This window comes from Penaeus vannamei, chromosome 23 (assembly GCF_042767895.1).
Source record: "Penaeus vannamei isolate JL-2024 chromosome 23, ASM4276789v1, whole genome shotgun sequence".
In the NCBI taxonomy this organism is placed as follows: Eukaryota; Metazoa; Arthropoda; class Malacostraca; order Decapoda; family Penaeidae; genus Penaeus; species Penaeus vannamei.
In genome coordinates this window covers 18,958,260-18,972,625 of record NC_091571.1, presented here as the reverse complement: position 1 = coordinate 18,972,625, position 14,366 = coordinate 18,958,260, and the positions used below count along the sequence as shown (strand labels likewise).

At 40.9% G+C, this 14,366-nt stretch overlaps 1 protein-coding gene across 1 annotated transcript; it reads left to right on the top strand.

The window, feature by feature from the left end:
* Positions 1 to 2,628: 2,628 nt before the first annotated feature.
* On the top strand, positions 2,629 to 3,810 carry LOC138865944 (craniofacial development protein 2-like). The gene has a single exon (XM_070137432.1). The coding sequence runs from the start codon at positions 2,629 to 2,631 to the stop codon at positions 3,808 to 3,810; it is 1,182 nt and encodes a 393-aa protein (XP_069993533.1).
* Positions 3,811 to 14,366: the final 10,556 nt, after the last annotated feature.

The following is a 14,366-nucleotide window of genomic DNA, read 5'->3' as shown; positions in this document are numbered from 1 at the left end:
CAGTCGTCTCCTACACACAACCATGTCACTTAGCTTTGAGGAGATACTCAGCAATCCTGGTAAATCCGTGCGCAAAGTATATCCCAGGGTAAATCCGAGCGAGAGCACAACACAGGTAAAATTGTAACCGCGAAGGACCAAAGTGCGGGACAGAGGTCAGGACCGAAGTTATTTTCCTTCCCTCAACCACTAGTCTATATACCCCGAAAGAAACCCCCAAGCCAAGCCCCAGGCATGGCGCGAAAGAAGGAAATAGGCAAATGAAGTGGCTGAAGACCAAGCCGATAATTCGGCAATCCAAACAACCGAGACGAGAGAGGGAAGGGAAAAAACAAAAAAGAAGCTAGGTAACGACCGTCACTTCCTTCGGTGGTTATCGCGACAATTTGGAGACGTCGGCAAGAGGAAAGAACATTAGAAAAAAAATAAATAAAGGAAAGGATACGGAGAAAATCCGATAATGAATAGTTGTGGGAAGAACTGTGCATTTCAGCCTTAATATATTTACAATATTCAGGTTTAAAAATAAATAAGTCGCTTGGCGACTTCAACGCCATAAAAATAGTGAGACTTGGTTAGAATTACGTTCATGGTTATAAAAATAACTTTCATTTCATCACTACAAACATACAGTCAACTCTATCCTTCTTGACTGGTGGTTGAACTTGTAAAAATAAAATAAATGAATAAGAAAGCCTGCGGAGGAAAAAATACGTCTGCGAGATATAACCGCATGTGGCACACGGCGGGGACTTCGTCTCTGGCGGGTCGTGTTGCTTTGGCCGATGTTCATGGAGATGACATCATCCTTAGAGTCGGGACGTACGGAGCCGTACACTACAGTTATCCTCATTATTGCATATAATGAAGGAATTATCATGAAAATCATCACAATTACCTGAATTAATGTTAAAATCCTTATAATTACCAATAAAAAGCGAAACGTTTTTTTTCGACGTTTCTCTCAAAAGGCTGTAATACGCTAGATTTTGCCGTTTTTTCGACTTTTGGGATTTTATTACTTTATTTACAATATCATCATAATTATCATTATTGCATATAATGAAGGAATTATCATCAAAATCATCACAATTACCTGAATTAATGTTAATATCCTCATAATTACCAATAAAAAGCGAAAAGGTTTTTTTTTCGATGTTTCTCTCACAAGGTTGTAATACGCTAGATTTTGCCGTTTTTTCGACTTTTGGGATTTTATTACTTTTGGCCTTTATTTCATTATAAGTGGACTGGATAATAATTATCATTATTATCATTATTGTCATTATTATGATTATCATTATAGTCATTATCATCATGATTATCATTATGATAATCATTATTGCAGTTATAATGATTATTATGCTAATTATTATAGCTATTTTCATCATCATAACTATTTTTATAATGATAATGGCAATAATGATAATTTTAGAATTAATAATGACAATAGTAATAATTATAATGGCAATGATAATGATGTTATTATTATTTCTATTGTCATTATTAGTCAGAAAATTATTGGAATAGAGTTGATTATTGTTATTATTGCAGTAATTATCAAAATTATCCTTATAATTATGATTTTATCATTATTATTGTCATTATCATTGTCATTATCATCACAATTATCATCATTGCATATAATGAAGGAATTATCATGAAAATCATCACAATTATCTGAATTAATGTTAAAATCCTCATAATTACCAATAAAAAGCGAAAAGGTTTTTTTTCGACGTTTCTACGCTAGATTTTGCCGTTTTTTTCGAATTCTTGGATTTTATTACTCTTGGCCTTTATTTCATTATAAATGGACTGGATAATAATTATTATCATCATTATTATCATTACTGTCATTATTCTTATGATTATTATCATTATAGTCATTATCATCATGATTATCATTATTATCATCATTATTGCAGTTATAATGATTACTATGCTAATTATTATAGCTATTTTCATCATCATAACTATTTTTATAATGATAATAGCAATAATGATAATTTTAGAAATAATATTGACAATAGTAATAATTATAATGACAATGATAATGATATTATTTCTATTGTCATTATTAGTCTGAAAATTATTGGAGTAGAGTTGATTATTGCTATTATTGCAGTAATTATCAAAATTATCATTATAATTATGATTTTATCATTATTATCATTATTATTGTCATTATCATTGATATTATCATCATAATTATCATCATTATTGCATAAAATGAAGGAAACCAGCCACGTATTACTGGACGGGGAGTTTACTCGGTTTAGAAGACCACCCATTGAGGCTTGTTCTTTTCAAGTCGTTAACCTCGGAGAACCTCCACTGTCTGGGAAACGTGCCGGTCCCAAGCCCGGATAAATTGGTGAGGGTTGCGTCAGGAAGGGCATCCGGCATAAAACTTTGCTCCAACCAAATGAGGCAAATCAGAATCCAGACCTGGCTAGGGCGTTCCCCACAAGCGACGCGCAAGGACATCGCCGTACACTTGTGAGAAATGGACGACGGCTACCGTATCAAGAGCGGATACGGCTAAGGAAGATAGCTCAGAGGAGGAGGGAGAGAGTAGAGGACGTAAAGGCAACAATTCGGATAGCCGCCTTGAATGTTGGGAGTATGACGGGAAGAGGACAGGAGATAGTGGACCTGATGGAAAGGCGCAGGATTAACATCATGTGTGTCCAGGAGACGAAATGGAAAGGCTGCAAGGCGAAGGAAATTGGAAATGGCTTCAAGTTATTCTACAATGGGAGCGATGGAAAACGTAATGGAGTTGGTATTATCCTGAATGATGACATCAAGAAAGGCGTCTTTACTGTGAAAAGGCGATCAGACAGGATTATCTGGAAGAGAGTGGATCTTGAAGGAGAAATTGTAAACATCATGAGTGCTTATGCACCCCAAATGGGCTGTGATGAAGAAGAGAAAACGCAGTTTCGGGAAGACCTAGAGGAAGATCTGAGGGAAATACCGGAGAGTGAAAGGCTATGGATTGGAGGAGACTTCAACGGCCACTGCGGAAGCAACAACAGAGGAAAGGAAGATATCATTGGAATATATGGAGTTGGAGCGAGCAACGTGGCAGGCGATCAGTTGGTTGACTTTGCTATGAGTCACAGCCTTCGAATAGTTAACACTTTCTTCAAGAAAGCAGAGAGACACAGGATAACATATAAGAGCAGAGATGCAGAGTCAAAAATTGATTACATCTTGTGTAGAATGAGTGACAGAGGAAGCATAAAAGACTGCAAGGTGATCTTGGGTGAGAGTGTAACCAGCCAGCACAGACCACTTGTATGTACACTGGGTATGAGTGTAACACCAAGGAGGAAAGTAATAGGAGTACAAAGAACAAAATGGTGGAAATTGGCAGACAAAGATACGCAGAGCCAGTTTGTGGCAGCAGCAAGAGACAAACTACAGCAGAGTGAAAGGGAAGGAAATAGGAGCTTTGAGGAAGTGACGGAATACCTGAGAAAGCTAGGAGAAAGACTGTTAGGGAGAACATCAGGAAAGTGCAAACCTGGAAAAAAGACATGGTGGTGGAATGATGAGGTACAGGAGAGCCTCAAGAGGAAGAAGGAAGCAAAGAAAATCTTAGACATGGAGAATAACGATGAGAATAAAGAAGTATACAAGTTGGCAAAGAAAGAAGCAAAGAAGAGTGTTGCCGGGGCAAAGGCAAGAGCATACCAAGTGCTGTATGAGGACATGGGGACCATCGATGGACAGAAGCGGGCACTGAGAATGGCGATGCAGAGAGACAAGAACTCAAAGACATCTACCAGACAAAGCTGACCAAGGATGAAAAGGGCAATGTGTTAGTGGAAAATGCTGAGATACTGAAGAGATGGCAAGAATATTTCAGCAAACTGATGAATGAGGAGAACCCTAGAAAAAGCAGGAAAGAGACCCAGAGAGTCGTGGAGAAAAGGCCTAGTGAGATCACAAGTGAGGAGGTGGAGAATGCTATGAAGATGATGAAGAATGGCAAAGCAGTGGGCCCAGACAATCTACCGGTCGAGGTGTGGAAGAGCTTAGGAATTACTGGAATTGAATATCTGAAGCAAGAACTCAACAAAATCATGGAGGAGGAGAAAATCCCTGAATAATGGCGGAAAAGCACTTTAATACCAATTTCCAAGAATAAAGGAGACATCATGGAATGTGGTAACAACCGAGGCATCAAGCTCATGAGCCACAGCATGAAACTATATGAAAGAGTGCAGGAGAGCCGATTAAGGAACATCGTGGAGATTAGTGAGGAACAGTTTGGCTTCATGAAAGGCAAGTCAACAACAGATGCCATCTTTGTGTTGAGGCAGTTACAAGAGAAATTCAGAGAGGGCCAGGAAGAATTACACGGTGTGTTTATTGACCTGGAGAAGGCCTATGACAGGGTACCAAGAGAGGGGCTCTATTGGTGCATGCGAGATAAAGGGGTACCTGAGAAATACATAAGAGTGGTCAAAGACATGTATAAATGTTGCGTGACTGAAGTGAAGTGTGCAGTGGGAACTACACAATCCTTCCCAATACAAGTCGGATTACACCAAGGATCAGCGTTGAGTCCATTTCTATTTGCCATCATTATGGACTCGCACACGAAAGATTGCAGATGGAAAGCCCCCTGGAATATGATGTTTGCCGATGATGTGGTATTGTGTGCGAGAGAGAAGCGAGAGCTGGAAGAAGATCTGGAGCTGTGGAGATATGCACTGGAGAGAAGAGGAATGAAGATCTCAAGATCAAAGACTGAGTATATGTGCCTGAATGGGACATCAACTGGGAGTGTGGAAATGTTGCATAGACAGTTACCAGAAACAATGGCATTTAAGTACCTGGGAAATACACTTGAGACAGATGGAGGAGTCGGGGCAGAAGGAAACCGAAGGATACAATGTGGATGGAACAACTGGAAGAAGATGTCTGGTATCCTCTGCGACAAAAGTATACCATCGAAAGTGAAAGGCAGGATCCACATGTTGGTAATCCAATGGAAACGGTACCCCTGAGTACCCGTAACACCAAGAGACTAGAAGTGGCAGAAATGAAAATGTGCAGATGGGCATGTGGCCACACATTGAAAGATCACGTGAGGAATGAAGTGATTCGAGAAAAATTGGGAATCACGCACATTACGGAACAGTTCAGGAAAGCCCGACTAAAGTGGTTTGGTCATGTGAAAAGAAAAGACGAGGAGTATGCTGAGCGCAGAGTGCTAGAGATCACACCACCAGCAAGAAAACGAAAAGGAAGGCCGAAATTGAGATGGATGGACTGGCTGAGAAGAGATAGAAGCATTAGAGGAAGACGCACTGAACCGGGAAACCTGGAGGAAGAGGATAGCTGCAGCGACCCTGTAATGTAAAACGGGAAAACTTGGAGAAGAAGAAGAATTGCATATAATGAAGGAATTGTCATGAAAATCATCACAATTGCCTGAATTAATGTTAAAATCATCATAATTACCAATAAAAATAATGATAATTTTAGAATAATGATAATTTTAGAAATAATAATGACAATAGTAATTATAATGACAATGATAATGATGTTATTATTTTTTCTATTGTCATTATTAGTCTGAAAATTATTGAAATAGAGTTGATTATTGCTATTATTGAAGTAATTATCAAAATTATCCTTATAATTATGATTTTATCATTATTATCATTATTTTGTCATTATCATTGTCATCACCGTCAAAATTATCATCATTATTGCATATAATGGAGGAATTATCATGAAAATTATCACAATTACCTGAATTAATGTTAAAATCCTCATAAATACCAATAAAAAGCGAAAAGGTTTTTTTTCGACGTTTCTCTCAAAAGGCTGTAATACGCTAGATTTTGCCGTTTTTTTCGACTTTTGGGACTTTATTACTTTTGGCCTTTATTTCATTATAAATGGACTGGATAATAATTATTATCATCATTATTATCATTGCTGCCATTATTCTTATGATTATTATCATTATAGTCATTATCCTCATGATTGTCATCATTATTATCATCATTATTGCAGTTATAATGATTATTATGCTAATTATTATAGCTATTTTCATCATCATAACTTTTTTTATAATAATAATAGCAATAATGATAAATTTAGAAATAATAATGACAATAGTAATAATTATAATGACAATGATAATGATGTTATTATTACTTCTATTGTCATTATTAGTCTGAAAATTATTGGAATAGAGTTGATTATTGCTATTATTTGAAGTAATTATTAAAATTATCCTTATATGATTATTATGATTTTATTATTATCATTATTATTGTCATTATCATTGTCATTATCGTCATAATTATCATCATTATTGCATATAATAAAGGAATTATCATGAAAATCATCACAATTACCTGAATTAATGTTAAAATCCTCATAATTACCAATAAAAAGCGAAAAAGTTTTTTTTCGACGTTTCTCTGAAAAGGCTGTAATACGTTAGATTTGTTTTCGTTTTTTCGACTTTTGAGGTTTTATTACTTTTGCCTTTATTTCATTATAAATGGACTGGATAATAATTATTATCATCATTATTATCATTATTGTCATTATTCTTATGATTATTATCATTATAGTCATTATCATCATGATTATCATCATTATTGGAGTTATAATGATTATTATACTAATTATTATAGCAATTTTCATCATCATAACTATTTTTATAATGATAATAGTAATAATGATAATTTTAGAAATAATAATGAAAATAGTAATAATTATAATGACAATGATAATGATGTTATTATTATTTCTATTGTCATTATTAATCTGAAAATTATTGGAATAGAGTTTATTATTATTATTATTGCAGTAATTATCAAAATTATCATTATAATTCTGATTTTATCATTATTATCATTATTATTGTCATTATCCTCATAATTATCATCATTATTGCATATAATGAAGGAATTATCATGAAAATCATCACAATTACCTGAATTAATGTTAAAATCCTCATAATTACCAATAAAAAGCGAAAAGTTTTTTTTCGACGTTTCTCTCAAAAGGCTGTAATACGCTAGATTTTGCCGTTTTTTCGACTTTTGGGATTTTATTACTTTTGGCCTTTATTTCATTATAAATGGACTGGATAATAATTATTATCATCATTATTATCATGACTATCATTATTTTTATGATTATTATCAATTTAGTCATTATCATCATTATTATCATCATTATTGCAGTTATAATGATTATTTTGCTAATTATTATAGCTATTTTCATCATCATCACTATTTTTATAATGGTAATAGCAATAATGATAATTTTAGAAATTATAATGACAATAATAATAATTATAATGACAATGATAATGATGTTATTATTATTTCTATTGTCATTATTAGTATGAAAATTACTGGAATAGAGTTGATTATTGCTATTGTTGCAGTAATAATCAAAATTATCATTATGATTATGATTTTATCATTACTATCATTAATATTGTCATTACCATTGTCATTATCATCATTATTATCATTATTGCATATAATGAAGGAATTATCATGAAAATCATCCCTATTACCTGAATTAATGTTAAAATCCTTATAATTACCAATAAAAAGCGAAAAGGTTTTTTACGACGTTTCTCTCAAAAGGCTGTAATACGCTAGATTTTTTTTCGTTTTTTCGACTTTTGGGATTTTATTACTTTTGGCCTTTATTTCATTATAAATGGACTGGATAATAAGTATTATCATCATTATTATCATTACTGTCATTATTCTTATGATTATTATCATTATAGTCATTATCATAATGATTATCATTATTATCATCATTATTGCAGTTATGATTATTATACTATTTATTATTGCTATTTTCATCATCATAACTATTTTCATAATAATAATAGCAATAATGATAATTTTCGAAATGATAATGACAATAGTAATAATTATAATGACATATAATGGCGCCATCTGCGGTATGCAGATGGCGCCATTATATGTCATTATAAAAACCTGCTAACTTCTTTCCTCTCCCCCTCAGTTAGCCGAGAGGCTCCGTGTTCGCCATAGGGAGGCTCCACGCCCCGTGGGAAAAATGTGGTGAGGCGAGCCGCGCTCAAGGTCGTGGGGGTATTCCCCGCGCCACGAGTCGCGGCCTTGCCCCGCCGCACGATCTCGCGAGGTACGGCCGCGCGGTGAACACGCAAGTCTGCCGATGGCGCTGGGCCCCTCGATCCTTTTCCTCTTTCAACAAACCCACTCCACTATTACCCCAAGTTTACCCCGCAGGCTGGGTGAAGCCCCGGCTCCTTCTTCTTCTCCTGAAATTCTTTTCCTCCTCCTTATCCTTCTCCTATCCCCACTCTTCCTTCCCCCCCCCCCTCTTCTTTACACACTTCTCTCTTCTCAGTGAGGGAGCTAAGCGAGCGAGCGATAACCGTGATACTCCAGAAAGCTGGGTATTTGTGTTACTCCGGAAAGTCACCAGTATGGCAATGGATTGGTATCCGCCATAGGTTGGTGTCAATCATCTCTTTAAGGAGCTTTTGCGTGTGGGTGTGAGTGCCCACAGGTATGGCTGGTGTGCTGGAGATCGCCGGGGAGAGCCGGGGCGCGGCTCACCCGTCGGCTAAGGCCTGGGTAGGCCTAGTTGCTGCTTGCTGTGTCTTGTTCGGCTGGAGGATCGTGAGTGCTGAACTCGAAATCGAAATCGAAATCGAGAGAGAAGGGGGGGAAGATAGGAGGGAGAGGGGAAGGATAAGGAGGGGATAGAAAGGATGATTTAGTGAGAGAGAAAGAGCCGTGGCTTAACCCAGCGTGCGGGGTAATAGATGGGGGATAGATGACTGGAGTCGGAAAAGGCGGGAAAAGGCTGGCGAGGGGAGGCCCCGCGCCATCTGTGCTCGCCGCAGCCATGGCATGATTCACCCGTTTGGCGTTGAGCTGGCGGGCCAGCTCCGCGCCAGCAAGGGTGGCCATGCCCGGGCTGCGGGTTGCGCTCGGCTAACAGGGGAGGAGGGGGTAGGGGGGCAGCCTGCCAGGCGCCATCTGCGGCTCCACCGTGCACAGACTTATCGCCCATGGCAACGGTGGTGCCCTCGGCTAACCTCGAGACTGCCAGGATGGAAGGAGGATGAAAGCGGATGCGACCGCAACGAGTCTATCTCCCCCGCCTGCGTCACATCACGGGTGGATTATCATCACTGGCCGTGGCACCTCCTCCCCGGCTCGCGCGTTGGCACTCCTTACGACAAAGGAGCCGCGGTCATGGCTCGGGTACGAGCGGCAGATGCCACGTGTCGGAAATCCGGAACCAGTGAGATGAGGGTAAGGATTAGGATGCGGGACGCTTACGCGATGTGAGGGAAATGAGGTGGGAGATGAGGTCGAGAAGGTTGAAGGGGAAGTTAATTAAAAGGGGGGATAGGGCTTACCGGAGGGTAGTTGTTTATTGGGGAGGTTAAAAGTTCCGTTGGAGAACGAGAACGAACTTAAACTTAAAAGAACTTAAAAACACAAAAACAAAACTTAAAAACTTAACTTAAAAGAACTTAAAACACAAACAAGTTAAAACTACACTGTAAAAGAAACAACTACATGCATTAAAAACAATGATTAAACGAGTAAATAAAATAAAAGTGAACGTTAAAATGAACATTTAAAACATTAAAAAACAAACAAACACAAAACAGGAGAAATGAGCCGAGCCAAGGACCTCCCGGGGCCCGTCACATCGTGATGTGGCGGGACTCGGAGTGTTCCCTCACGCACAGCGTGGCTGTCCATTTCTCGGGAGAGTTAAAACCATGCTAAGTGGTTAAATTAATAACAACAATAAAATAAAACATGAGAGGGGAGAGCGAGAAAGATAGAAGGAAGTGAGAGAGTGCACAAAGGAAAAGAAGGCGCTGCCAAGCTCAGAAAGCTGGCTCAATCTCCTCAGACCAGTCCAGAGAAAAGAGATCACGGCCTATCCCGCTCCTCCGTCCCTGGATGAAGGCGCTGGAGCGCTCTATCCAGTCGGGGCACCATGCACGGAGTTTGTCGAGTTGTTTACAAATCATCCATCGCCACACGAGGTTCAGCGGGAGCACCGCTGCCCTCTCGTGTAATCGTGCTGTTGACACAAAGTCGTCCCACGCCACGCTGTAGACCCAGCGAAGTGCTTTGTTCAGGACGATCTGTAGCTTGCGTCTGTTTATTTGTGCGGCGAGTGTAAGTGTGAGTTGTGCGTACGTGAGGAGTGGTGTGATGAGTGCTCTGAGCAGGTGCAGCTTCGTGCGCGAGGCAGCGCATCTGAATCGATAAAGCGATTGTAAGGTCTTTCTAGCCAATGCGGCTTTTGAAGAGGTATGATAATGAAATCTAAACATGGTGTCAAAAGTGACACCGAGGACGGTGCAAGAGTGTGTTATTTGAAGAGGTGCTTGTAGTCTGTCGAAAGAGTTTAGGTATATTGGATCGTAAGGAGGATTGTGTCTTGGGTTTATAAAGAGGACTTATGTATTTGTCGAGTTAGTTTTGATAAGCCATTTGTGCTCCCATCGAGAGACGGTGTCAAGCTCGTCGTTGATTCGTCGGACGACACCAGCGAGCGAATCGTGTCTAGCTAAGTGCGTGCAGTCGTCAGCGTAAAGTAACGTCAGTGAATCAGGGAAGGTGGGGTCGGGGAGGTCATTAGTGTATAATATGCATAGTGTTGGGCTGATTATGCTGCCTTGAGGTGCACCTGCGTGCATATTGATTGTAGAGGAAACTTTGCCTTTAAATTTAAGCTTTAATTTACGGTCATCCAAGAAGCTGCAATTTGCAGCTTCTTGGTGCACGAGGGAAAATTGAATTTAGTGCAGATTTTGTACTTCAAGCCAGCATGCCAGACCGTGTCGAAGGCTTGCTCCACGTCTTTGGTCACGAGGACCGTCTTAAGTCGTCTGTCTTTGTTGTTAAGACAGTAGTTAGTCAGTAGGTTCAGTGCGTCAGTAGTCGAGCGGTGAGAGCGAAAGCCAAATTGTTTGGAAGAAAGTAGGTCATGGTCGTCGAGATACCACCTTAGTCGGGAATTAATGACTCTTTCAAAAAATTTTGCCTAATGTCTCCAGTAAACTAATTGGGCGGTAATTCTTGGGGTCAGTGAGGTCTTTGTTTGGCTTAGGTATGAGGGCCACGATAGCAGTCTTAAAGGGAGCAGGAAAGTAGCCAGAAGCAAGAGAGGTATTGTACAGGTGCGTCATAGCTCGTAAAACGTTGTCAGGAAGATGAAGGAGTGCGTCACGCCCGATCTGAGAGGAGCCCAGAGCCTTACGAGGAAAACTCTTTATTATTTGTTTAATCTCCTCCATCAAGATGGGAGCACGGAGTTCGCATGTGTCGTCCAGCCTATCCATGTGGATAATTGGCTCTGGCTCTGTTTCTATCCTGTGTTCTTGGCTCCAGGTGTTGATGGATTGAAAATGTTCATTAAAAAAGGGGTGTGGTTCATGAGGATAGAATACAGTTTGCCAGTGATCACGAAAAATTTTGATAACATCCACGGGATCTGAAACTTGAGTGTTGTCCTTGAGGAGGTGACTGAAGGGAGGGAAGTTACTGCCTTTTAACTGTTTAATCTTTTGGCAAAATTCCCGTGGATTGCGAACTCGCATCGATTCTGTTTGTTTAATCAAATTTTGCCAATGAATTTTGCGGTTATTATCAAAACTATCTATGACATGGTTTCTGAGGATAGTGAGGTCCCACCGAACTCGGTGTAAATTCTGAATATTTTGGAGAAAACGATCCCTGTAGCAGGTCAGGAGACGCTTGGTTCTCTCGCTTGGATGGAATGATTTACGTATTTTGTAACGCTCTCGTGGGATGGATCGGAGTATTGCTGCTGAATTCCAAGCAAAGAGATGATACCAGTGCCTATCTATTTCGAGAACATTTTCTCTGTCAAGGTTAAAGTCGAAATTTTGATCTGAAAGATAAGATTTAAAATTGTTCCAATCTGCTTTCTTATACCGGAAGGATGGCGTTTCTTTGTTATGTATAGGTGAGGTGGAAAGTTTTATGATCACGGGTATGTGGTCAGAACCGATGTTCGGACCTGGTTGTAGGTGTGTGTGGTAGGGGAGGGCGGCCCTGTTCCCGAACACGAGATCAGGTCTGCCTTTTCCCCTAGCCGTGATTGTGGTGTGGAAGTCGGGTCCTATGTAATGTAGTCTTTTTGTGTTGAAAATAGACAAGAGCTGTCTACCGTGTGCATTCGTGGTTGTGTGGTGTAGTGATATGTGATGCGTTGACATCCTCGGCGAAGAAGGCTGGAAGATTATTATAGCTGAATAATTTATTGAAATCTGAAAGTGGCAAGTTTGAATTTGGTCTGATATAGGCCGTGGCAATCATTATAGGGCCCTGCTGGGTGAATAGCTTTACAGCCATGAAGTCTGGATGGATGAATGGGGGTGAAATGAATTCGAAATGAAGGGTGGATTTGACGAGGATGCAGGACCCTACGAACCAGCCGTTTCGTGACTGTCTTGACGTGTAGCCGAAGTGTTTGATAGCATAGGAGTTAGTGATAGAGGTGGAATTTAAAAGAACCACGTTAGGACATTCCCGATCGAGGAAATCGTAAAAAATGTTACGTATATTGAAAAATGATCTTACATTCGCTTGCACGATTGTCAGCACGCCACTCATGGTGAGTCCGGATGTTGCGGTCTCACCTTGTGTGGCGTTTGTTGCTCCCGGTAACGACGGGAGCGAGCCCCCGTCGAGGGCTTGTCAAGGTCAGGAAGGGATTCCTGAAACTGGGAGACTCGGAATTCTGGGGAATCGGCGGACCAATTCCCGATACTTCCTCGTCTCCCGAAAGTTCCCCTGACAGGGAGAACAGGACCTGCTCCCTCGAGGGGAGCAGTCAGCGAGGAGGCACCGGGGCCTTCCCCGAGACCGACATCGATCTCGAGGCTCTCGCTACTGTCGGAATCCGACAAGATAGTATCGTCGTGAACGTGACGAGCCTCGGGGGCCGAGAGCTCAGGGTCTTTTTTGTCTTTTTTGGTGTGCATGTCTGGTGGTAAGGTATGTTTGCGTTTGTTGTCAGAAGTATCTGGTGTAGTTTTCTTTTGTGCAGTTTCTTTATGTATTCGTTGTGGTAGTGGTTGTGGGAGTCCGTGTGAGTGAGAGGTAGAGGGCTGTGTGGATGTCATGGTCGCTTCTCCGGCCTCGGTGTGAGTGTTTGTTTGTGTGTGAAATTCAGGTATGTACAGGTTTTGGTCTTCGAAGATTTCCTCAGGGATCACAATGTTGGGGAAACCGTTTCTTTGAAGCATGATAGGGACTATGTTTGCTTCTGTGCTTCCTCGGGGGCTGAGCAGCGAATCTTAAGGATTCGCGACTCTGGTGGTTTGTAAACATCCACCACAGTGACATTGTTCATGGTGCTGACTTCCTCCTGGATGGCTTGGCACGATCGTGGCAGGATTGTCTTGTCGATCTTTTTAGCCACGACCGTGCACTTAGCCTTCGTTTCCGGGGAGGGGAGAGGTTTAAAACCATGATCAGCGAGTTTTCTCTGGCCAGTAGTCGAAAGGAAAGGGGTCAGCTGTTCTTTCTTGGCAAGAACAACTTTGTAGCCATTATGCACTTTGAAGCAGTGCGTGACAGCAACTTCTGTGATGGAGAAGATTTTCTGGAGAGCCACCTCACAGGAGATGGGCTCTCCAGAGTATGATAATTTGATCACATGACCCATGGTGGCATCGCGTAAGGGTGATGATGATGGGAGGTAGGGAGTCTAGCCAAGGCTAATGACAGGACGATGAAAGGGTGGAAATGGGTTTCAAAAAAAGAAGGCACACTGGTAAAACAGCTCTCTTTGTGTGTTAGGGTCGGTCGGGGTCGGGACCCTGCCGAACGGGCGTGAGCCCTTATATGTCCGGCCGACACCTCGCAGTAAAAGAGCTGATTTGATAGTGCTTCGTGATTTTAATTGCAAGCACCCTGGGCTTACAATTAAAATCACTAGCCTCAAAGCAAGGTAGTGCACGATAACACCCAAAGTTATCAGCACAAGGGCCAGATCATCGAGCTCGCCGTGGGGGTGTCAAATCGCTCTCTTTAGTCTCCCACGAAAGCAACAATGAAAAAAACCTTGGAGGTCCAGGTAAACCCTGATTCCACCTCAGGTCCGGCGGCTTAAGTACCTGACCGGCGATATTAACTCGACCGATTAGGGCGGTCCCGAAGCAGGGGTCGGCCAATAACAGGTCATGTGCGGTTCTAGATTGATGGCCAATCAGGAACCGCTACAGCACTCCCCCTCTAGTTTCGCGGTCGCGAAACGGACTCTGGCGATCCTGAAGGGCTGCTGCAGGTGTGCGA

Excerpts from the sequence above, each read along its gene's own strand:
- LOC138865944 (XM_070137432.1), top strand. The coding sequence starts at position 2,629 with ATGACGGGAAGAGGACAGGAGATAGTGGACCTGATGGAAAGGCGCAGG.